The sequence below is a fragment of the Megalobrama amblycephala genome, linkage group LG22, assembly GCF_018812025.1.
Source record: "Megalobrama amblycephala isolate DHTTF-2021 linkage group LG22, ASM1881202v1, whole genome shotgun sequence".
Taxonomy (NCBI): Eukaryota; Metazoa; Chordata; class Actinopteri; order Cypriniformes; family Xenocyprididae; genus Megalobrama; species Megalobrama amblycephala.
The window spans coordinates 24,297,647-24,324,661 of NC_063065.1; the positions used below are offsets into that span (position 1 = coordinate 24,297,647).

The following is a 27,015-nucleotide window of genomic DNA, read 5'->3' on the forward strand; positions in this document are numbered from 1 at the left end:
TGAATACAGCGTGCGTCTCCCTCAGACTGTAAACGAAGCTCTGCCGCACCAGATAACACGTCAGCAGCGTCTTACATCAGCAGCGTCACTGCGGAGTTGTGAACCACACTCTGGAGCAGAAGGGGGCGGTAATGCACCAATAAGCTGGATGCCAACCGCCGTAAAACAGGAAAGAAGAAGAAGAAGAAGCGGAGTCGTGTACGCGAATTGACAACAGACCCGGAAGAGAATACAATGCTGAATAAAGTCGTAGTTTTTGTTATTTTTGGACCAAAATGTATTTTCGATGCTTCAAAATATCGCGGATGTCCTAATCGGCAAAAACAACCACGGCGACGTAAAAGTGCATTACCAGCGCCGACAGATGAAAGGATTCAATGGAATCAATTCAATGGAAAGGATTCTGGAAAAGAAGACAATGCTGAATAAAGTCGTAGTTTTTGTTATTTTTGGACCAAAATGTATTTTCGATGCTTCAACAAATTCTAACTAACCCACTGATGTCACATGGACTACTTTGATGATGTTTTTATTACCTTTCTGGACATGGACAGTATACCGTACAAACATTTTCAATGGAGGGACGGAAAGCTCTCGAACTAAATAAAAAAAATGTTAAACTGTGTTCCAAAGATGAACGGAGGTCTTACGGGTTTGGAACGACATGAGGGTGAGTCATTAATGACATAATTTTCATTTTTGGGTGAACTAACCCTTTAATTTCTACTGTCTTTTGTATGTGTTCAGTACAGAGTTGAGAAAGTCTGCTACTGGTTTTTAAAGGTAGCAGGCAGACAATAGCTCAGAGGGATGTTTAAACTGCTGTTAATTTTACAGGCAGTGATTTTTCGTTAGAACGCTCACCTGCTACAGGAATAGCTTTAATGAAACACTGCTGTCTGAGGATGATCTAGTTCAGAGCTGTCAGCTGGTCTGCCGTAACCTCTACTTTCAGATTGGCTTGGTTTCATGCTACTGGCATCTATTACTGAAGACATTAATAGTTGGTAACACTTTATCTCGATGGTCCACTTTAGACAGTCTACTAACTATAAATAACGGTGCAACTACATGTCAACTAGCAGTCATTAGAGTAATAGTAGACTGTCTGCTTAATATCTGCTAGCACTTTATTTTGATGCTCCCCCAACAGACGTTCAACTGACTATAAGAATCTTTACAACTGCATGTCAACTAGCAGTCATTAGAGTGTTGTTAGGCTGTTTGCTTAATATCTGCTAACACTTTATTTTGATGGTCCCCCAAAAAGACATTCTACTGACTATAAGTAGCTTTGCAAGTTCATGTTATTCATGTTTTAAAAAAGGCTTAGGGGTCATTCCGTGTCAAATCAACCACATTTCGGAAACTTCCCTGGCTCAGATTTTTGATTTTGTTCATATTTTTTCTGTAGTAAGACAAATATAAATAGTGTTATTAAATGTCACAGATGTATATTTACTGAGTAAACCACTATTTTGCAGAGGGGGGTCAAAATGACCATTTTAACCTGAGATTTGGAGCCAATTTATAGGGGTGTAAAAATTACTTTAGAAAAATGGCAGCATCATTATTTTATTTTTACACAGAGATTGGTAGGTGTATTAGTTGACTTCAGCAATCTTTGTTTCATTATATGCCAACGGTGACAGTTCAAAAATGGCAAAAAGCACTTCTTGTGTTTTTTGCCTCAAGTTTGTCTGCCTGTAACTCAAGATGTATTAAAGATATCTAAAAATCATTTTAGAATCTGGTTCTTAACTAACTTTCCTTTTGATATCTACATTTTAAAGGCCCTCGATGGTTCAGTCCCAGAGATATGGAGATCTTAAAGCATTAGTCCATGTCATCCAAGATGTTCATGTCTTTCTTTTGTGTAGTCGAAAAGAAATGAAGGTTTTTGATGAGAACATTCCAGGGTTATTCTTCTTATAGTGGACTTCAATGGTCTCCAAACGGTTGAAGGTCAAAATTACAGTTTCAGTGCAGCTTCAAAGGGCTTTAAATGATACCAGACGAGGAATAAGGGTCTTATCTAGTGAAACGATCGGTCATTTTCTTAAAAAAAAAATACAACTGTATATGCTTTATAAACACAAATGATCACCTTGCACGTGCTTCCGCTTTCTGTATTCTTCAAAAAGCTTACGCCGTATGTCCTACGCCTTCCCTATTCAACTTACATAAAGAGCGCAGCGCCAGTTCCGTTTTTTTCCGTAAGTAGAATCCTCGCAGGTGGATTGAAAGGTCAACAGGTCTATTGAAGTGACACACCTGTGATGCCACAAGGCTTTAAAACTCTGGATTTCAAAAGATGCTCAGTGTATTGTGGTTCGTTTGAAATGTATGTGTGTGAACCTTTGAAATTGTGTGCAAACATGCTTTTATCTTTTTAATTGTTAAAATGCACCAAATATCTTTCACCCCCCCTGCAGTTTTGGTTGGTTTGGTGGCCTTCCGGTTACCATATTTGATGTGGTATATTTGATATTTGATCATTAAAAATATCTTCATTTGTGTTTTGAAGATGAACAAAAGGGTTTGGAATGGCATGAGAGTAAGTAAATAACGACAGAATGTTCATTTTTGGGTGAACTAACCCTTTAATTGAACCATCCAAAATCTACTACACAAGACTGCAAGTCTTAAACGTTTAATACTTCAAATGTAAAACAATGATATCCATTTGGTTACGTATTCTCAGAAAAAGACTTTCTGTAGCTGATGGAATTGGATATACAGTTGCCAGAAGCACTTACATATTATTATTATTATTATTTTTTTATTTATTTATTTTTTCTTCTCAAGTACAATCTTTAGGACTGACTGTTCACATGTTTGTTTTTTTAAGATCATGGTTTGTTCATACATTAGTTTCTTCATCTTTTTAATATAACTTTTTTTTTTCTTTAAACTAAATGCCTTTGGTTTAATATTTTAGTTACATAATGTAACAGCATTCATACATTTTTAAATGTGACTTAGTGTTAAAATACATTTGGGCCACTGTATCTCTTATTACATCACATGAACGCAAGAGTCTAACACGGTGTGATGGCCTGTTTGTTTCCATGGCAGCAGGGTGTTCCTCCCTCCTTACTTATATGAAATAACCTCCATTAATATACACTGTATGACTTCAGCCAGCTGGAATATGTTTTTATTTGAGGATTTCTTATGATGTGTCATAAATGACAGGAACTTTCAGTACTCGTCCAAATGTGTTTTAATTCTTAGCGTCACCCACATTAAAATACATTTTCAAACTATGACCGCTCTCTTTTTAGATGCATATGTAGTTGAACTGGAATGTTTTATTATGTAGAGCGAAACCCATTGGGATGAACACCAACCAATACCGCAGCATGCCTTCTTTTTTGGGCTGGTATATTCAGCGGGGATCACACAGTGCCTCCTTTGAGTTCCCTCTCACCCTGATCCTCACAAACAAGGATGCCTCAGATGGCTGGACGGGTTATTTTTGTGATATGTTTTCCATACGCAATAGTGTGAGTGAGCGCTTGTGTATGTCTAAAGGAATGTGTGTGGTAATGAGATGCCATGCCAATGTAGAGGAATGAAGATGAGCATGCCATCATTGGTTTCCTGTTTTCACATTTCTGAAAGCTCTCTGTGTATCTTGCAAAAAATAGCCCAGAACATGCTTGTGGGATATGGAAAGTGTGCATGTGATTTATGGAGTGAATTATTGATTCTAAGAGGAAGTGCAGCTTTATATAGGTGTTTTGTTTGTGATTTTGGTAACTTGGTAATTTGAGTTTTTATGGTGGGATGCTGAGATGCTTTAGATCCATCTTGCTTGTGCTTGCCTCGTCAGGACCAGTCGGTGTGGGGAACTGTCTTAAAATAAAGTGTTTACTGCAGGTTTGTGGTCACATGTCAAGAGATGATGAACAGAGAGATGCTCTACTACTGTATTAGACATGATCCTGTGGTTTATAGAAAAGTATGCTCTGATTTAAAGGGATAGTTCACCCAAAAGTGAAATTTTGTTATCAATTACTCACCCCTATGTCATTCCAAGCTATAATCGGGTTTCATCTCACAAGGCTTCATGAGCGGCTGTAAACAGTATTATATGGTAACTGTGTTGTTGGTATTGAAAGTCCTTTTTTATACCTTGCAGCAAAAACCCAACTGTTCCCTTGATGATTTACATGCACAGACATTGATATTATACACTAAAGCAAAGGTACTATCAAAAAATAACCACTTTTCACTTTCTATCTCAGTGGTTTCTAACCCTGGTTCTCCAACTTGCACCTGTATGAGTCCGCTGTGGGCACCATCTTCTGGAAATAAACGGAAATTCATTCAGTTCATGAGTGCATTATAGGTTAGTAGGTCCGCTATGGTTTTGGAGACCCCTACAAAATAGAAGTCCAAAATATGGTCCGATTTCACACGCAGCCTTCTTCTGCGTGTGAAGAAGGCTGCTCTTGGCTACTCCAAGACCAAGGGTTGGGAACCAGTAGCCACTGATTCCACTGTAGGGCCAAAAGCAAGCATGCTAGTGCGTACCAGGGCCAATCACGTTTCCACTGTCACTTCCGGGTCTTGTTTCGGGCTTCGTCAGGGCTTCCTTGGGGCCAATCGCCAGGGGTTTTTGGCCCACCAAATGAATACCTTGGTCCAAAGCAAGCCAAACTGGGACTTGAGGAGTGGGCATGAACAAAGGCGGAGTTTACCTGAGTCAGGAGATGGTCAACACCACTGCTTATTTCCCATGTTATTATATCAGGCTTCCAGCTAACTGCAACATAAGACATTTAAAACTATTTTCAGCTCAAAACTCTCACCAGCGAGTGTTTGATATAACTTCCTTGCAATCCGATGGGGATTCTGATCACTGTATGTGGCAGAAATACAGTAGTCAACATTTAAAGTGGATCAAAAAAGTTCATAAAAGTTGTCCTAGGAAATAAGTTGCCCTAAGAAGAAGGTTTTAGGACAACTTTGATGAAAGGTTTTGATCCGCTCCAAATGTTGACTACTGTATATTTATATGCGATACTAAAGTAATGCACTAGCGTTAACTCGTATAACTAATAACTCCTGTTTTTCTCTCATGAGAAAACCTCTGTTGCTCTGGCTGAAGGGATAACAGTATAGTGAGATCCTCAAATCACATAAGTTCATGGAAAATTACTAGAAATGCTCAATTTGACATAAACATATTATATTTTATCATTATTTTTCTAAATGTAAGCCTTTGGACTTAAAAAAGCTTTAATGGAGTTGTTTTGCGCATTATTGTGATCGCAATAAATGGAAGCAGGTGCAAGCTGAATTGGTATGTGATTCAGTTTGGTTGATGTACACTTCTAACACAAATTTATAAATTACTGTCACTGTAACAATTTGACCAATAAAACATTGGTCAAAATAATCTCAAGTCTTTAAGTAAAGACCAAATGTTCGCTTCTGCCAGGTTCAGTTTGCGATCTAGCTAGTTTTCATTCAGCTGGTGAAATGTGGGTTGTGTGACGTTGTTCTATGGAGGCATGTTAAGGATGTGTTTAGGGTAACACTGTAGGGCTTCTGGTTCAACAGCGGAAACGCAACTTGATTTTGGCCTTGGTGGTCAAGGTCCGAGGCTATTGGCCCCGCCCGGCACGTTCTTAGCTCTGGCTTGCACTGGTCCAACAGGGGAAAAGTGGCTAGTGACCCTTAAAGGCCTCGATATATTTCAAACGAAATCGAAGAACGAACTAATGTGACATCATTTCGAACAAAATCAGGCCAAAATTAAGTTCAATTTGTGTTCTTTTTGGAAGTTCGAAAAGTTTGCTTCAGCTGCAAAACACCTTCATGCCACCATTGGTCCTTGACGATAACGTAATAAGAGGTGTGCGCTGAGGCTCCGCCTTCATTCGCGTGGAAGTCTTCTCTGACTCCTTTGATCTGTAGAGTTTGTTGAGGTTAGAGCTCCGTGGGTGAAAACATGAACACACTGGATAGCCGCTTTATAGTACAAAATGAAGTTGTGCTTCTGATGAAATGAGGCACTGACACCGTTTTTCGTGTTTGATACTGTAAAGCTGCTGGCTTTTAAGCATTATATTGAATAAACATCTATTTTAGATGCTATATAAATAATTGTTACGTGACTGAAGTGCTAGCTAATTTGCAGAGCTCGTGTTAACATACCAATGTTGTTATGATCAGATGCTTTTCTTAGGCTTTCTATGAAAAATGCTTGAAGTTTTTTTCATTTTTGTTGTGTTTTTGTTACTGAAAAGAAAGTGTACGGCACATATTTACATATTCATCTAACCGTCACTCTCAGCAGGTGTGGGCGGTGTCAGATGTTCGATTATAGTATATCGCAGCTCACGCATTTCGAACTTCGTTTTACCCCTAAACGAAGAATGAAAAAGAACTTTGTTTGAAGTATATCTTATAGTATGCCTTAAGGCCCCGATATACTCACGGCAAAGTTCTTTTTCATTCAAAATACCTGAACAGCTGTATAATGTTAGTGATGCTGCATTTTGTTGACTTTAATTATTTGGGTTACGGTTAAGATGACTAACCATAATTTTGAGCAATAGTAATAGTAATGCTTACCGTAAGAGTAATGCTTGCTTAAGAGACTTCTGTTTTCCTTGATTTGACCCCTTTAAATGAATCTTGCACGTTTGAGATGGGATGGTAGAGTAGCTTTGCAGCTAAGCAATGGAGAACAAACATATTAGGGACATGGAAAGTAAGACAAAGCCATCTCATCCAGTGGCAGGCAGATGTGTGTGCTTGTTTGCACTCTGACAGTCTCTTTCCCTGCTTCACTCTCTTCCCCGACGTGCTCCGTGTCTCAATGGAAACCTCATGCATGTGCACTCTGCCTTCCCACTCTGAAAGAGAGAGCAAGAGAGAGAGAGGGAGGGATCGCGAAAAACGAGAAAGAATCACATCATCAGAAGATCAGCAGAGGAAAGCAGCCACAGTGAGGACCAGCAGGCTTTGCCATGCTCACTCAGAGGAATGGGGCGTGTGCCGGCTGCGTTCTGCCTGGGAAGGACAGCTCGGACCAGGTGGATGTGACTGGGTGTACCTGTGCAATAGGAGACTGTGCCTGGGATTGTCTGACAGGGGTGGATGGCTGTTTATCGGACACTTCCTGTCTTTGGTTCCAGCTCCTGGCCAGGGCATACTGGGGGGACGTGGAACTGGGGCTCCGGGAGGCCCAGAAGGATGTCTCTTGGCGCAGATTGAAGAAGACATCTCCGAGGAACTGCATGCGGTCTTGGGTAAGGATCTATGGATCTAGGTTTAGAGCAGCAGAACTAAACAGGAGAAGATGGGTTCATAGTGACAGTCTGGTGGTGCAGCGGGATGGAGGGCAGAGGCTCCCAGCGGTGTATTGAGTTACTCGGGGCTGAGGGGGGCGAGGAGATGGCTCTCAGGAATGCTTTTGTGCGTCATTCACATCCAGGGTGGTTGGTTAGGTCTCCTACATTGAGCCAACATGTAACATATTTTTCACAGCAAGGCGACTGTGTGTGTACGTGCCCTGGTTTCACGTTTCAGTTATTGTTCCTATGTAAGCAACGGTCCCAAAAGAGGAACCTTGGGATTGAACGGACTTTTGATTGGGTACTTGCTCACGTTTTTAAGCCAAACCCTGTGGATGATGGTTTCATCTGGAGAACAGGGTTGTGGTTGAGTTGTTTCTATGTTTTTATCTTTGGAAAAGTGCGTGTTCCAGAAAGGGAGATGTTTATGTGTTCACAGTGAGCTCCGCTGTGGCTCAAGAGTGACTCACGCTTGCCATAACTACAGGACGCACATGAATGTTTGTGTATTTCGTCATGACAGCATTTAGCAAGAAAATGTTATTGCTTAGAAGTTAATCTATCTTAGCTGTGGAAAGTTTCATGAAATGGATTTTATTTTTTTATTATTTAAAGGATTAGTTCACATCAGAATTAAAATTTCAGCACCTCACTTGTGTCTTTCTTCAGTCAAAAAGAAATTAAGGTTTTTGAGGAAACATTCCAGGATTTTTCTCCATATAGTGGACTTCACCAGGGTACAAAGTTCCAAATTGCAGTTTAAATTCAGCTTCAAAGGGCTCTACACAATCACAGTCGAGGAATAAGGGTCTTGTCTAGCGGAACTATCGGCCATTTTCTAAAAAGAAATAAATGCTTCACAAATGCTCGTCTTGCACTAGCTCTGCAATGTGCCACGCATTTCTTAATCACGTTGGAAAGGTCACGCGTGACGTAGGCAGAAGTACCGCGGTAGGGTGGAAATGTTTTTTTTCTTGTAAAGGCCGTTTGACAGTCCTTGCATGTTCGCTTTGTAGATACTGGTGGGTACTTTCGCCTACGTCACGCGTGACCTTTCCAACAGAGCTAGTGCAAGACGAGCATTTTTAGAAAATGACAGATCGTTTCGCTAGACAAGACCCTTATTCCTCAACTGGGATCATGTACAGCCATTTAAAGCAGCATTTAAACTGCAATTTGGACCTTCAACCCAATGTACCTTGGTGAAGTCCACTATATGGAGGAAAAACCCTAGAATATTTACCTTTAAAAACCTTAATTTCTTTCCAACCGAAGAAAGAAAGACAAACATCTTGGATGACATAGGGGAATATAGCTGTACAATGAATGTGGATAGTATACCTCAAATCATTTGGTGAGAAAAGTTTGGGTTCATTCATTGTGGGATTAGATTTTGGTGTCTTGGTATTGGCAAAATGACTTTGCCAATAGTCTCAATTTAATCCTATTTCTTTCTAGACAAACAAATAAGATGCAGTAGATTGGGTGGGCTGAGAAATATCTTTGCTGAATGAGCAGCTTTTTCTCATGTCAACTTTTCTGGCAATAGAACACATGAATATGATTTCAAACCAAGTACTGTACAGACAGTTTCTGAAACCCATTAAACCCACACCCCTCCTTCGTAAAGTCCCAAAGTACTGTAACTTGCTAATGCACTTGGTAGTGAAATGTGGTTGTTTGATTAGTTTTTGAATGTGACCATTGGGATTATGTGTGTTATTCATGGATTGGCCAGTTTGTATGATGCTGTTTCTGGTGTGAAGGACTCTCACACAGGGCACTCATTCACGTCTCCTGGACATTCCACCATTCAGATGAGAGCTTTTTCCAGATGTATAATTTAACAGGTTAAATTTAGCATTGGAAACAGGTTTGTGTGCCCGCCACAACGACTATGACTGGCTAATGGTAGGGAAATGAAAAATGAAAGGCAGAGGAAAGATGCGGTATTATAGTGGGTGTTGTTGGAAAACCACGTGTATGAGTCAAGGTAGCAGGTAAAGCAGAGTAAAGACGGGAAAAAGAATCATTCACACAGTGGAATACACAAAATGATGCCAGAAAGTTCCGAAATTGCAAATACATTTCCCGCCTTTCTACTTTTTGTGAAAAAGAAGTACACTTAAGGCTAACTCACACTACACCAACAGACGGCAACAGACAGTTTTGTCGGAACAGCGTGTTACCCATGTCGGTGTCTGTCAGATCATATTTTCGCCAATTGAACATGCTGAATTGGAATTAGAATGTTTGAGAAGTGAGGTGCTGTAATCTGGTGACTGTCGGCGTTGGTCTGTATCTGTCAGTGTCAATTGGCCTTTAATTGTTTAAATGTTGTATGGTAGTGTAGTTAAAATCTTGAAAGTACTTGCAGATCATGTAATATTAATGAAATTATACTCCACTTATATAAGACTATTTAAAAAAAAAGAGTACTTTTATGAATATATTTAACACACTTTTTAAAAATGTACTTTGTACTAATGTCAAATTAAGTTTTAGATCATGCTTTAAAGAAGTAGTAAAATATTAAAAGTTATTATTCAAAGAAATACTGATGTGTTGACAAACATACTAAAGCACATGTAAAACATGATTATAATTTTAGTACGAGTATGTTGTTCAATATTGCATTTAAAGTAAATATATTTTAACATACTAAATTTAAAGTTGAAATTGAATTGCAATGGAAAGTTCAGCAAGTTGCATTTAATATAATTGTAAACTATAATATATAGTTATAATTTATACATTTTTTTCAGGTTAAATACATATATAGAAAGTTGTCTAGTGTACTTATAATGTGGTCATTTTTCAACTTTATCAAGATATCTATAAAAATGTCTCACTGCTTGGCAATGTGGCCAAATATTTGATTAGAAGGAAATGTTAAAAGTCATAAAAATTTTGGCATCCTATTCACAGAATGCAGACTGCATACTACACACAAATAGTATGGGACTAGTAGTAATGCTAATATGCCTTTCCAAACTTCACTCATTTTTTTGTGAGAGTTTGTAGTGAACTGTGTCCAACACAAAATGTAAGTAATTTAATTCAATCTGGTGATGTCATGTTCAGGCTCAATTGTGTAAAAGCCCAGCCCAGACTCTAGAGACATCTGCAGCTGTCTGTACCTGAGCCCAGCCACAAGCTAAAATACATCCATTCCCTTATAATACATCCATCTCCTGCAGGGCTAGACCACAGTCTGGTCTGTTTGGCAGGCAGAGTGACCCAGAGTCAATGTGGTGTTGTCAGAGCCTACCACAAACACACACCCTGTGGTGGAATGAGATTCTGCTGCCATTATTTCATAATGTAAATGTCACAAATTTCCTCTGAGGATACAGAGGACGGACTGACGTCACTGGCCCAGACGCTACAATGTGACTTAGCTCCTCACCCCGCCAGAAGAACATTAGAGATACGGGTGTCAAGAAACACTGACTGTGTCGTGATGTGCAGGGCATGCACATATGTGTTGGTCAAGTGGTCATATGGAAAGAAACGTCTCGGTTGAGTCAGAGCTTTTTTCTCTGCGACCGTCATTGTCATGGCAGATATTTGAGATGTGTAAAATCATGTCAGCGATGCTTTACAAACACTCACAGGATACTCTGTTTCAATACCTTCTGCCCTTAAGAGAAACCCATTGTTTTCAGATACCGTATGGATACAGAACAGCTCTGTTCCAAAGCTCTGTCTTGCTTCTACTGTCTAAGGTGGGGCCGTTCACACAGAACACATTTACACGTTTTTCCTTTCCGCTGTGCTACTTTTCCATTGATTTTCTGAGTAAACGTGCTAAACGGTTGTCTTTAACCGCTGCCTTCGCGTCTTTTGTAACGTCTCTCATGACATGGCATTCTAAAAACATGGTGCTCAAGAATTTCAGCTTTTAAAAATGCATCTCAAGAGCTTCCATTTTTTTGCACTAACCTGTGTCCAAGGTTTGCATAACAAAACCAGCCCAATTGCTATTCAAAACCCACACAATCACAGCCAAATCCAGCCTAATCTCATTTCCAGGGGGTAAAAATCAGGTTTTGCTTCAACCGCGCACTAAAAAACAACCCGCGGCAACATTGTGTGAAAGTAGCCCAATTCGGCGGGAAAACTGTGGATTTGGCTACACTGCATGTGTCTCACTTTTTTAACAGCAAAAACGTGTTCTGTGTGAACCGGCCCTAAATAGACTGCTGCTTTCAAAGCCAATATTTTAATTGTGTAACAGCATGCCTAATGTAAAACACACTTACTGTTGATAATGTTATTTAGACTCCTACTGAGTCTAATGTTAGCATGTTGCTAAGCTAATGATGCGGTAAACTAATGAGCATCAAAATACATAATAGGTAAAAAATGTATTTGAATGTTTTTATCAGTACTTTTCAATTGTAAATACTGTGACCAATTAGAACAGTCATTATTTTTGCAGTTCTGTGTGTTGACGCTAGTTCCCCCTCAGCTTCAATGAACTTTGATGAACTTCTTCAATGGTAGCTTATGTCCTGGTCTCATGGTTTGCTCATAAGCAACAGTTTATCTGCATATCCTGATCATAATACAATTCTGTGCCTTTGAAAATCATTTAGAACACCAAGAGTCTGTGTGTGAGTGCTGATGTACCAGGTTAAAAAGGCAAATGTTTTGCTTCTGCATTGGGACAGAGAGTGCTTTGTGTAAGGATTAGCTTCTTCAAAGAATTTTTCACTCTCACTGATTACCATGTCAGTTTTGGGTCAAACACATTAAAAAAAAGACCCTCAGAGATCAAACTCTTTTAAACCTTTCTTGAATTGACAACAGTATTATACTGCACATGTGGCAAAATAAATCACAGAACCATTTATAAATTATGATCATAGGTGAGACAGGGGCTAGTTGTCACATGGAAACATTGTCACAAGGGTCACTGTAAGCTTTGTACTCAAATGTCAAATTACTCAACTTTGTTTTCCTTAGGATGTTTTTTTTTTTTTTTTATCTTACAGGCTAAAATTTCAGTATCATCATATTTTTGTAACATCTTAAATACACACACAAAATAAAAAAATTAAATAAAAAATACTGGCATACATTCAGACAAGACTAACCCTAACTATATAATGAAGGGTTAGATTTAAAAAAAAATAAATATAATATAATATAATATAATATAATATAATATAAGCAATATCACACGAGTAGCTGTACGATATGGCTGTATATCAGCACGGCTGTGATTCGGCCTCAGGCCGAGTGTGATATTGCATTTATACAACAGTTCGACGGCACAAGCCAGTAAATAAATAAGAAACAACGGAGTGTCTTTAAAAACCTTTTTTTGTGTGTGCAGAACTACTTCCTTCCGCCGCGATCACTTGAGCGAGTGTATTACCTGCATCTGATATAGCATTCATTCTTCAGTTTGATGTCCATAATATTATATCCATTTTAAAAAATCAGTTTGTATGTCCGCTGAGGCCTTTGTCTTTTAACAGTTAAGGGGATTTCCTATGACAGTGCTAAAACAACTTCCTTGTTTACAACCTTAGTCCCTTTCAGTAAGTCTTTGCTACTGACTTGCTCATAAAGACAGTCTTTGCTACCATCTAATGCCGTAATAATTTAACTTTCATTGAAGTCCATATCATGATCACTAACGGACCCTTTCTCAATACCAGATATGGCATATTATGTATATAAAATAATATTTATTGAACAATAATATTTAAATGAACAACAATAGCCATTATAAAAGACAATTAGTATAAAAATAAACACAAGCAAACAATTCAGTCAAATGTACAAAAGCAGCGCTCTAATACAGGATTTAAGTTAAATATAGCCTAAATATAAAGTTATGAAAGTTAACATAGTCCTTAACCTATCGATTTGCTCTGGAACAAGTAATAGATTAATAAGACTAAAGACTGCCTGTTTGATATACCCAAAATGAATTATATCTCATATTTAACCATTATCTACATAAGAGCCAGCAGCAAATTCCTGAAGGACTGGCCAAAATTAAAGCTGTTCACGGCGGGTACATGAGTGCTGAATGGCCGCTGACAGCCTGGAGCTCACATCTCTGGAAGCTTCTACACAAATTGTAAAATAGGTGCTGTTTATATATGAGTCACTTACTATTTGAAGTCTAACTAACTACATTTTTGCATAAAAAAAACTCTTAAAACTAAATTCTGTTACACGACAACAGTAGTATTTGGGACAAGAAAATGGTGGATTTGCTTTCCCGCCATGACAGTCACCACAGGCCGAGTAATACAAAAAGGTGAAACGTTTCAGCACTGATCGCACGGTTGGAAAACGCTCTCAGCCAATCAGATTTGAGAACAAACTGTCATATAAAATATAATATAAAATCATGTAATATAATATAAGGGTGTCATATGCTTGTGTACTCTTTGTGTGCTAACAGTTGACATGTTCAGTAGATTTGTTTGTTTGTTTGTTTGTTTGCTTGCTTAATGTCAAGACATTAAGATTTGTGTTTATACAGAAATTTAACTTGAATAGGTTGTGTAGCTGGGTGGTTGAATATCTGATCTGGTAACTGCAATAACTGATTGTAGAGCTATAGGATGAATATAGGGCCCTTGAGCCAAAAACATAACCTTAGTTTCCTCTATGTGGATTGTTTCTGTAATACATGTACTGCGATTGGATGAAAGTATCTGAATGACTAATTATTAGTATTTTTTTCTCTTTCTCAGGCCAAACAGAAGGATGGTTGTGAGCGCAGCGAGGCATCAGCTTTGTCTCCGGCTGCTGAAGAGGAGCCCTTCTCATGGCCAGGGCCTAAAACATTGCACCTACGCCGCACCTCTCATGGCTTTGGCTTCACGCTCCGTCACTTTATTGTGTACCCGCCCGAATCAGCCGTGCAGTCCTCTCTCAAGGTCAGCTCACAACATAAGAGTGATAGTTTGGTTTTGTCAGTTTGCTTCATAAACACAATTCAGCTTCAGAGACTCTTTTCTCCCTCTCCAGCAGATATGTGCTTAAGAGTAAATGTTTACCTTTAGTGCTCTTCCTCATACAATAATAGGATTCTTTATGACATTTGCATCTCAGCCAGGGAGGGGAAACATCTACAGGGCCTCACAACAGCTTGTAGTGCTGCTTTGCGTGTTTCTCAGTGCTGTGAATGTACTTAACTGTGGGTTATAGAAATAAATTGTGTATTTCAGCATATTCCACTGCAGTGTTAAAGGGTTAGTTCACCCAAAAATGAAAATTCTGTCATTATTTACTCACCTTCATGTTGTTCCAAACCTATAAGACTTTCATTCATCTTCAGAACACAAATGAAGATCTTTTTGATGAAATCTGTTCATTATATAAAGTTAACAGATTCTTCAGAAAATTTGGACTAAACCATTTGTGTTCCAAAGATGAACGAAAATCTTTTGGAATGACATGAGGGTGAGTAATTAATGACAAAATTTTGGGGTGAACTACCCCTCTAAAGCTGACCAGTCTCAAGAGTGCCAAGTTTTCCTCATCAGCTACTGTCAAGCCTGTTATAAACTTTTTGCCACGTAATGGAATATTGTTCGTAGTAGTGATGCTCTGAAATTAATTTTTTCACTGACACACTGAAACCAAAATTAACATTTTCATTTAGCCAAAAAAAACCGAAACCTAATAAAAAGTTTATATGATAATCAGTTACATTTATTTAATAATCTGAGTTGTATATAAACATTTAAATTGCACACAAGGCATTTTTATATCATCTTGTTAATTATGTAACAGTTCCTACTCCAGTTTGTTGTTGAAATATAAATATTTAAAAGGGACTGTACTATTTTCATGACAGATTTATTCAAACATACATCAAATAATGAAAACAACAGGTTAAGTAAAACATATGTAATGTAGTTTTTAATTTTTAGAAAATGCTCCTCCCTAGAGTTTTTTTTTTTTTTTTTTTCTCTCTAGCTAACTAGTGAGTTTATGGTCACTGAATGTCTTTCCTGAGGTAAATGCAGCGTTATGTGACATTGCCTACATGCTTTATTTATATTGCACTGGTTGTTCATTCATGTTTATTTCGTGCTATATCTGAGTGACTATATCTTTATATGGCCACTCGTCCATAAAGAGATTAAAGCTCTGTTCTCCCACTATCACCAACCATCAGTAATGAAGCGTCTAGATAATGCTATTGTACCATCAACTGTTTTCACATAATGCTTCCTAACAGATTAGTTACTGTTAGCAAGCATGTGATTCACACTAATCCCTGTGACTGGCAGATATATGACAACAAAACATATAGGAATGAGATTAATTTTTTCTGTCTCACTGACCCCAAACTTTAGAACAGTATTTTTAATCTGTTTATTTTAATTGTAAGTTTATTAATAATTTGTTATTAATTTAAAGTTTTCTGGAATAAGTTTTCTGCTTAACTAGGTTTTAGGTGCCTCTAGGATTACACTTCAAATGGAACATGATTTCAGTCCCACAAAGCTCTTGATTCTGTGAATGTTTTTGAAACATCTGAGTCTTAACACTCTTTCATCTTCTCTCTCTTTCAGGATGAAGACAATAGCAGCAGAGGTGAGTTTATCCAGTCTGTGATCCACATTCACCACGCTTGTTTATTTAAGGCTTTTGTCTGAGACGTTGACCATGACTGTGTCTTGGACTGCAGGAGTTAGTCATTGATTCATTCAAAGCTTATATGTGTGAGACATCACAAGAACATAGCCAAGTAAGCCAACAAAAGATAATCCCTGCAAAAATAGCCATGTTAATGATTTTGGAGAAACCAGGTTCATGCTTCATAATAATAGGGAGGAGATTCTCAGAACTTCAGGTCTGTATTTGCTGTGTCTGTCATGAGAGTGAGGTGTTATCTTCAGTGGCCTGCATCTGACCTTGGACCATGTGAATTGGCTGGAAATCTTTAATGCTCGCGCCCGGGGCAGGAAAACTCCCAGCTGGCAGTGCAGCGGGCTCTGTGGTGGTTGATCAGCTGTGGGCTGGTGTTTGGTTACTGCAGAGGAGTGCTATGACTGTTTGTGGAGTTACAAATGTGCACAGGTCTTTTTTTCAGCAGAAAAACAGCAAAGTAAAGATCAGTAGCCGTGAAGTAAACCAGAGGTTTACAGGAGTAGGGCTCCAGTATAGAAGGTATGCACATGATGTGACAGTAGGCGGAGTCACTGCGTTTACACCCACTGAGTGGCATTGTTGGAGTTTAAATTCTGCGAAAAACACACAAAACACATCTATAATAGTATAGAGCTTTGCAAATTACTATACAAATAGATTCAACAAAAAATCAGAGCATCTTTTTATAGACTGCCAAATGCTAAAGAAAAGAGAATAAAATGGATCACTGCAATTCGTAAAAACAACTAATCCAGGCTAGTGAAACGTGGATTTGCAGTTAACAATTATGTGTCAGATATGTTCATTTTGGGGGTAAAATCATACCCTAGGTTATATATTGTATTGACAACTCATCAATGAAGTACGACCAAGTCATTTCGAATTTATTTGTATAGCATCAGTGTTGGGGAAAGATACTTTTAAGTAAGTAATGCATTACAATATTGCATTACTCCCTAAAGTAACTAATTGCGTTACTTAGTTACTTTTTATGAAAAGTAATGTGTTACATTACTTTTGCGATACTTATTAACAACAAAAAAGTTATATTTCTTGGCAAATGTTAAGGCCCATTCACACTAAAAGTTAAATGAATAAGCCTAAAGTGGAAGGAAATGCATATTTACACCTGTACAGTAGAGGGCGCAGCTCAAACAAACCTTTCAGCTGTGCTTCCATTCTGGAACACAGAAGAATAGGATACAGGAGAAGGAAGTTCAACACTCTTATTTCTAAATCTAATCTAAAGTAGTTTTTGCTTCTTAGTATGGTTGAATTGGATCATTCTAGGTCAGCAGCAAAGACAATAAAGTGAGATTAAATACATAAAGTATATTTGTGTAATTTAATATAGTTATTACAGGTTTGCATAAAATTCTGACCTTGCATTTCACTGTTTTTATTCATTTTGAGGAATACTGAATGTTTTTGTGCAAGTGAGATGAGTAAATGCATGTTCTACAATAACACATCTGCACTTTATTTCTCTCAACATGAGGACAGGAGAGCTCTGTCAATAAATGTGAAAAAGTAACTTGTGTTACTTTATTTGAAAAAATAACTTTTATTTTGATGTAAATTGAAAAAGTAATGCATTAATTTACTAGTTACTTGAAAAAGTAATCTGATTATGTTACTCAAGTAAAGAGTTACCTCCAACACTGTTCACAATACACATCGTTTCCAAGCAGTTTCACAGAAATTCATGATGTCATGTCTAAAATGCTTTGGTGATTTAACAAATTTTAGGGCTTGGCGATATGATGTATAACAATGACATAAGTCATCATCCAGATTAAGATCTACTTATATTGTATTTATAATGTTGTCTAGCAGATAATGCGTTCACAGGCTTTACTTTATGTATTTCCCCGGTGTCTGGTACATATAAATGTCAGGCAACCCGATTCCTGTCCACATGTCAATGTCCATGGACCATTGGTTGTTTGGTGAGTTGTGAGGATCACTGTCAAATTAAACTGCCTTTAATTTAAGCAGATAATAATTTGTTTTACTATTACTCAGTTTCCCCTACTAAAGTCAGTCATGTTGCAGGATGTTTTGCCAAGGGGGCATGAAAGTGATGTCAATGCATACCCTCTATATACAGAAATTTACGTAGCAAAGTGAATGTTTATGCATATGAGAGGTGGTTGTAAATATATGGTAATAATGGCAATGTTGGAGCCCTTGGCAAGGTCTGTCCAGATTTGGGTTTTTCAGTGTCTACACTAATATTGTGTCACAACCAGGTCTTGAACCACCTTCTGCAGGATTTTTACATTCTAGTGTGGTGTATTTAACAATAGTTTGTTACCATAAAATGTTTGTTCAGTAATAGTTCATTATAGTATTTGTGCATATCAAATATTTCCATCAAAATTTGCATAACAATAGATAGTTAGATGGAAGCCAAAACATTTTTAGAGTGTAGTTTCTGAATGATCTTTTTGATTTAGTTTGGTCAGAGCAGCACCATCTCTTTCTCTCTCTCTCTGTTCTGCTGCAGTGTTTGTCAGATTTGCCTTCATTGATATCCGAATCACGTCTGATACGCCCCATGACAACAGGAAAACCCACTCTGGCTTTCATTTGCTGCACGTATTCATAATTTTTGCTGCATACACACTCCCTCATTTCAACATATCTCCTTGCCATAGAAACCCTTTAGTATGAGTCCTGCCTGCTCATGATGAACTTGTCTGTAATGTTGCCTGTGATGTAATAACAGTTACTGTATAAATCAGGCTCTCAGTTGCTGATTGGTCAATACGGCATTCCAGGACACTTTTAACCTTAGATGCTTTTTCTGTATAGAAGGATGGCACTTAATGAAACCAACTAAATGTTTCAATGGTAACACTTAAGTATAGGGAACACATATTCACTATTAACTATGACTTTTTTCCTCAATAAACTCCTAATTTACTGCGTATTAATAGTTGTTAAGTGCAGGTATTGGGTAGGATTAAGAATGTAGAATAAGGTCATGCAGAATAAGCTATTAATATGTGCTTAATAATTACAATAAACAGCCAATATTCTAGTCATATGCATGCTAATAAGCAACTAGTTAAAAGACCCTAAAATAAAGCATTACCGTTTCAATGATCATTTGTGTCCTTAATATTTTTATTATGTACAGTGTCCTCCATTAATATTGGCACCCTTGGTAAATATGAGCATATGCGGCTGTGAAAATAAATCTGCATTGTTTATCCTTTTGATCTTTCATTCAAAAAATTCACAAAATTCTAACCTATCATTGAAGTAAACAATTGAAAGTAGGGGGAAAATCTCATGAAATGTTTTTCTCTAGTTCACGTTGGCCATAATTATTGGCACCCAATTATTGCAACGTCCTTTCCCACCTGACGAGATCAGAGACCATTCCTTCATGCAGAATCTCTCCAGATCCTTCAGATTCCCAGCTCCATGTTGGTGCTTCCTCTTTTCAGTTCACGCTACTCATTTTCTTTAGGGTTCAGGTCAGGGGACTGGGATGGCCATGGCAGAAGCTTCATTTTGTACTCAGTGTTGGTTTTAATGTTTGTTTTGGATCATTGTCCTGATGGAAGATCCAACCACAGCCCATTATAAGATTTCTAGCAGAAGCGGTCAGGTTTTGATTTTTATATCTGATGGTATTTGATAGAATCCATGATACCATGTATCTGAACAAGATGTCCAGGACCTCCAGCAAAAAAAACAGGCCCACAACATTAAAGATCCTGCAGTATATTTAACCGTGGGCATAGGGTACTTTTTATCCATGTGTGCACCAAACCCATCTGGTGGGTTTGCTGCCAAAAAGCTCTTTTTTTATTATTTTAGTTTCATCTGACCGTAGAAGCCGATCCACTTTTAAATTTTTTGAAGCTCAACAATCTTTTGCTGCACATCAGAAATATATTCTTTGGTTTTATTGTGACAAATTATTAAGGGGATTTGGCCTTTGTGTTTTCTCATATTTGTACTCCTTTGGAACAGGAAGTCATGGCTGGAGAATTTCAATTTTTTTAATGAAAGATCAAAAGGATAAACAATATAGATTTATTTCCACAGCCACCTTTGCTCATATTTACCAAGGGTGCCAATATATATAGTGGAGGGCACTGTGGTTATATAAAAGCAAAAAGGCATTCAAGGCCTGCTATATTTTGAATTTGATTGCAGTCAAGTTCTGTATGCCTAAATTGGAAACTAATTCACAAATTAAAGTAATTCCAACGTGCTAAATTGTCTTTAGTAATTAAGGCACCAATCACAGCCAATTTACAACCAGAGCAAAAGACATATTGATGACCCCTTACAGCTGACGTCTCTGTAGGGATGTTCCCTAGAACAGCTGTTGCAAATTGATTGGCCTTTCAGTGACAGATTTGGTAAAGAGCTTTTCCTGCAGGAAATTGAGCAGCAGAAATTTCTCGTAACCGTTCCTAAATGGTGCATTCCAGAGAGTGCTGCAACGGGGGGTGTGTAACCTGAGACTTTCACGCACACAGATTTATTGTAGTGTTAAGGAAATGCTGCCCGCATGTGTAACACACGCCTTCATTTAGCAGTTTGTATTACTCTGCCCGAAGGGCATTAATACTCTTCAAACTTCAGAGTGTGCTCTGGGTGCTTGCTATAAAATTTCTAGATGGTTGTTAGATGATTTCTGGCCCATGTCAAAAGAACCCAAAAGAGTCTCTATTATATTCTGGTTTCTATATATAACTCGAATGCCTCTTCTTATCATAGTGATTTGTGCTTTAAGGCACCCACACATACAAGATAATTGAGCTGATTTTTGTGCCCATTATCCCCTTCCAACAATCCTAGATAAAGACCCGATTAGGGTTGTCACGGTACCAAAATTCCAGTAATTGGTACCAATACCAGTAAAATACCATGGAATTTTGGTACCATAGCCATTCGGTACCATAGTTGGAAATATTTTACCAATTTATTTAAATATTTTAAATATATATATATATATATATATATATATATATATATATATATATATATATATAATTGTTTATGATGATAATAATTATAAGTAAATAATACAATTAAGCAACATGTAAACATAAGTAAACTTTGTTATTGTTTATCATGCATTTAAATACAGTTGTAAATCCAGAAACTTTGTTATTTAACTTTTATTTAAATTGTATTTGGGTTATAAACAGAAAGCAAGCAAAGAGCACTCCCTTTATAATCACTGAAGCTGTCAATCACTTACACCATGTCCTAACTACATGCAACGTGACGCCGCAACATGCGATTAAAAGGTATCTTTTCCATGTTAATCATAGTTTTTCCCCAACTTGTGTCTGAGCGGCTGGAACAGCAACACAAAGTATGCCAATGATAATATCAGGTACTGTTTATGTGCTTTATTTAATGTTAAAAGCATCTAATGTGAGTTTTAATATCATTCTGTGTTCCCAGCTTTTTAGCAGTAATGAAAACAACACTGGCTAATTCACCCAATATCTTGAAAATAAATAAATGGGCACAAGAATGTTCAAACTGTCAACTCAATGTGAACAAACAAGTGTATTCTATGACAAAGATTGTTCCAGACACTCCGTATATACTTAAAATAATGTTTAGATGGCGTAATATTTATGAATTTTACCATGTACTAACCCATTTCATTGTGTCTGCTGTGCTCTTGCCAAGAGAGCCCGCCCACACTCTCTTCTGAAAAGGCATTTTTCCTACCCTGATTTTAGCCCTCTGATCTGAACCCTCTGGGGCATGTCTGCTGTGAGACTTAAGTGTAAACGCCCACTACTGTGATTGACTAACATCTTTACATTTGAAATAGCCAAGTATTACTCTCTCGAAAACTTTTAGCACATTTTCACTATTACAGCTCTCAAGGTTAACTAATCATGAAAGTGCTACATTACATTTAGATCTATGGCATTATATTTAGATCGTGGCATGAAAGGTTGCAGAGGTGAACATTGTAGCCGATCACAGACATGTTGTAACATTGCAACTCAATTTCTGTACACTAAAAAAATGTTTTCATCATAACTAACAGTGCAAACGCGATATAATTAAGAGATCCGATGAATAAAACGGGAGTTTTTGCACGTGTCCAAAACTCAGTCACTGATAAACTCACGCTGTTTGATTGACAGCTTCAGCGCGCGCTGCTCCAACGATTACAAAGGGAGCTTTCTTTGTTCGCTTTCTTTATGTAATTTAATCACCATTTAAATAACAGATTATTTTAATCCTACTAAGAGAAACAACGCAAGTTGATGTTTAGTCACAGGTTTGATTTACTGACACATAGCCAAAGAACATCTGACAGTACATGAATCATTAATATCAGATCAGGCATTAGAATTAACAAAGTTACTTACATGTTGTCGCATTACTGTTCGAGTCCAGGCACTGCACAATATTTTGTAATCCTCAATGGCATGTTTATTGCTTGGTAGCTCAATCTGGTTTAGCACCATGTAGGCCTATGTTATTTATTACATGTCATGCACGAAATGGTGGGCGGGGCCAAATAGGCAGTGATGAAGTAGGCGTTGATGATCTTCTGCGGAGACGGTGCTTGCTGTCCTTTGACGTCATAGATAACCACTTTGAAAAACCTGTCGTTTTCTGGGCCTGGTGTCAATGAAAGCTTTTATTGGACTAACAAGGAAGTTTTCAGTTCTGAAACTTACAGGATATTCTTATAGTATGATGACCTCTTACTGTATATGTCAATAGCTCAAGGAAAATTTGATTTCTCAGTTCATCACTCCTTTAAAAATCTTCTAGTGTGGGCCAGCCTTTAGCAAACACCACTTATGAGATATTTTCAGTATTTCAGTGGTTTGTTCAATGGTCCCCAGAGAAGGAAACGAGACTGTGCATCAGCTGGCTCAGCGTTGAGTTCCCTCGAAAGGGAACCGTTTTTGACCATACAAAAAAATAAAAAGTGGGGTCCAATATTGTTTTGACCCACTGACTTTGTTCATTGTATGGAAAAAACAGACATTTTCCAAAGTATGTATATTTTATGTGTGATCTACAGAAGGAAGAAAGGTTTAGAATGACCTGAGAGTAAGTGATGACACAGTGTTTATTTTTGGGTGAACTATAAATGCAACGAGTGAAAAGTATTTGAATCAAGATTTTGCGCTCATCTGCCTGTGGGAGTTTATTCAAATTTTAATCTGCTGTGATATGAACAAACAACCACTAAGAAATACCTCAGAGAAATTTCCTCTTGGTTTCCACATTATGTCACTGAACAAGACAAACTGTTTTCTTCCTCTTTTGCTTCTCATCATTGCATAGGACTAGATGTTTCCTCACGGTAATTAGGATGTTTATTTGTTTGACGTATATGCAGAATGAGCCACAGGCGTGTGTGTGGATGGAGATCTGCTCTCCACGTGCAGACAGTCTGGGTGGAATGGTTGGATGTCGTCCAATTTGAGCTGTGTATAAACAGCTTTATGAGATCAGTGCTCTCACTGCCTTTAAAATGTGTTTGAAAGAATGACAAAATGTTTGTGTGTGTTTGTTTGTTGTCTTTTGCTTTAAAGCTGTACAGCCCAGAATATATTTCAATCATTTCCCATCATTCCTTTCACCCTCAAATGAGATGTGTAAGGTGTTGAGCTGAGGGGGAATTCACTTATTGGGGCAATTTAACTAAACAGTTAGTAGCTTTTTTTTCATTTCATTCAGTTTCATTATATAATGCAACCAATACATTACAACCATGCATTCCATCTGAATTATACTTTCGATTTCTGCGGGTGTTGTGCCAGGTAGCCCCACCCACTCTGAAAACTCTTCGGAAAATGCCGTTTTCTGTTTTGCGAAAGCAAATCCACTTCCAAGTGATGAGGACTCGGGCATGAATTGATCATCACCATCAACACTGTTCATATCACTGTGTATAGAAGTGCTGAGGAAGCCTTCGGAGCTGAAACTCAGATATGGTAATGAGCATTTTGTTTCCAACATGTGCTGTAAGCGGTAGACCACTCACAACAGACCAGAGCAGAGTAGGCTCTTGGAAAGAAGGGGTTTAGAGAAACTGAATGCTTTATCGAACTGTTTCAGCCACTATGGGAAAAGAGGTGAAGCTGAAATGTATGTTATGGGAAAATTAAATCAATGTAAACCTATTGTAGGAGACCTCCAAAACAAAATTAGGAGCCTTTCACAAATAAACATCAGCAGTCACAGATCATTCGTAGTGAATTCTCCCCATTGTGTTTTGCTTTAAGACTTTGCTACAGTTGAAAAAATATGCAGTACAAATAAAAAAGTCAACATCTGTTCAAATATTTGTTTTCCTTTTCTGTGAAAATACATGCCAGAGATATTTCATTTCATTTTATTTTCTTGCCAATGTTTTGGGTGGCGTCCATGAGGATAGGGATGGGAGCAAGAGCACAAGCAAATAGAATTCTGCATGATTCTTGGAGGACCAGTAAAACCCCACCTTAAGCTCGGGGGCCAGACTCGGTTTGGATTCGCTCCAGACACCGACTCTAGTGTCTCTGCTGCTTTATTACACTAGTGCTGCCTGACTGGAGACTGAAAATATGAAGAATGCTCGTAAATAAGAGAGCTCTGGGTTCCCAAAAACAATGTGCTTTTGGCTCTGCTGTCACATTAAAGCTTGGCTGCTGTCCTCAACCTCCGCTGTATTTCTGCACCTGATTACAGATGAACAGGTCCAGTGTTGTGTGTTTTGAATAGGATAATATCGCACTATTTTCTTGCAGTATGTATTATGCATACTGTGTGCAGTATACAGGATTTTGCTAAAAACAGAGCAACGTGTGTGGAATACTGTATCCCATAATGAAATGCACTTGACCTGATATTGGAAGTAATATCAGTCGTAGTTTATTTTTCTTGATTCATTTTTTGAGACTTATTAAAAGGATAGTTCACCCAAAATCTGTCATCATTTACTCCCTTTCCCTGCATGGCTTTCCTTGTATGTCCAAAACCGCTACTTTTCAGGAAATGGAAAAAACATAAATTTTTTAAATAATTAAACACAGTCTCTTCAAAATTGATATTTTGGCTTTATATATGCATGTATGGCCAGGGGTGAGTGTGAAAGACGCTCGGTAAAGTTGATGGAACCGATCGGGCCAATGCTGAATCGTCATGAAACTTTATCAGATGCAAGTGTTTTAAGCCTTGCCAATTTAAGCATTCAAGCGCAAGAAGATGCCAAAGAGAACTCAATTCGTTACTCGCGCCCTGTGAGAGAAGTTTTGTGTCTGTGCACATTCCTAACAAGAACACAGAGGGCCCTATTTTATTGATCTAAGCGCATGGTCTAAAGCTCACGGCGCAAGTGCACTTAGAGTGTGTCCGAATCCACTTTTGCTAGTTTAACAACAGGAAAAATGGTCTAAAAGGGTTGTCCCTATTCTCTTAATGAGTAATGGGTGTGTTTGGGCGTAACATGCAATAAACCAATCAGTCTCATCTCCCATTCCCTTTAAAAGCCAGTTGCGCTCGCTCCATGGCGGATTCGCTATTTACATGGCAGAATTTGCAAGCGGAAAAACTGAACGCTTCTCTAGCGAGGAAACGGATCTGCTTGTGCGTGAGGTTAAAGCACACGAGCAGACCATTTACGGGACAAGCCGGATTCCACCAAAACATTTTTATCTTTATGCAGAGAATAATCTTTTACATTGTAATCCTTTTATTTGGCGCATGTTACTAATGCACTCTTTAAATAACAAAACAAATATTGCACCATTGACTTTAGACCAGGTTTCAGTTGGTCAATGGCGCAGTCTATTTCAGTTGCCTCAAAATAGCAACGCGCTAACGATCCACCTGAACACACCTCGTTTTCAGACCAGCACGGCCATGGGCACACAAATTGGTGCAAATGCTTTTTCTTTTTAAACAACGTGGCGCAGGACGTAAAAATGATAACAAAAAACACTTGTCGGTGCCGCATTACACCGGGTGTATGATAGGGCCCAGAGAGTGAGTTCTCTTTCGCTTCTTTTTATGCTTGAATGGACAAATAAAGACAAAATTATGTAAAAATGCCCATCTTCGTGAATATCCTAAAAACAGTCGGTTATGTAAACAGATGAGAAAGAAAGTGCATGTGTAACATTACTGTATATTGGATCAATGCATTTGGTCTTAAACTATGTAAAATAGGCACAAAATATAATATTGAACAGTATACCCCTGAATCGAAATGAATTGCATACATTTTTTTGAGGTATCACAATATTGTATCGCTGGCTGTGAGAATCAATATCGTGATGAACTGTCCGATTTACAACCCTATATATATATATATATATATATATATATATATATATATATATATATATATATATTATATATTTCTATCATGACATCTCTCTGAAGATTGTTAGCATGGTAATGGATGTGAACAATGTTAATGTATTTGGTTTTGGTGGAATAGATCTGCTACACTGCTGCAGATTATTGCTGCTGCTCCAGAGCAAGTACAGGAACTTGCCACTGCCAATACATGCCAAATACACTGCTGCGAGTAAGACACAGTGCTGCACGAATATCAATAACCAATAGCAGATCTATACAGGTGGAGCTGGGGAAGGTGAAGGGTTTTGGAAGAACTCTGAAGCATGCTGAAAACTGCTATAGTTAATGTAACCAGCCATTTAAATGTGTGAGCAATCAGCTTGTGCCAGTAGTTAATGCTGTAATTTTCATGAGCTTGCATTAAGACCCATCAGCCTGAGCCATCATTCATGACAGAACTATATATTTTACTACAGTTTTACTTCCCAACAGCGAAGTAAAACTGTTTGGTTACCAGCATCCTTCAAAACATCTTCTTTTGTGTTCTGCAAAAGAAATAAAGTAATACAGGTTTGGAATGATATGAGAATGAGTAAATGATGATGGCATTTTCATTTTTGGGTGAACTATCCATTCAAAACATTTTATATTATATTAAAGGTGCCCTAGAATCAAAAATTTAATTTACCTTGGCAGTTGAATAACAAGAGTTCAGTACATGGAAATGACATACAGTGAGTCTCAAACACCA

The 27,015-nt window shown here is 37.9% G+C and overlaps 1 protein-coding gene across 1 annotated transcript in view; it reads left to right on the forward strand.

Annotated features, from left to right (window-relative positions):
* Nucleotides 1-5,563: 5,563 nt before the first annotated feature.
* LOC125258261 (rho GTPase-activating protein 21) overlaps nt 5,564-27,015 on the forward strand; it is a 74,055-nt gene continuing 52,603 nt past the window's right edge. Inside the window, 3 exon segments of the mRNA XM_048175159.1 lie at nt 5,564-7,271; nt 14,042-14,227; nt 15,875-15,896. Coding sequence (XP_048031116.1) covers nt 6,990-7,271; nt 14,042-14,227; nt 15,875-15,896 — 490 coding nt within the window. The 5' untranslated portion in view covers nt 5,564-6,989.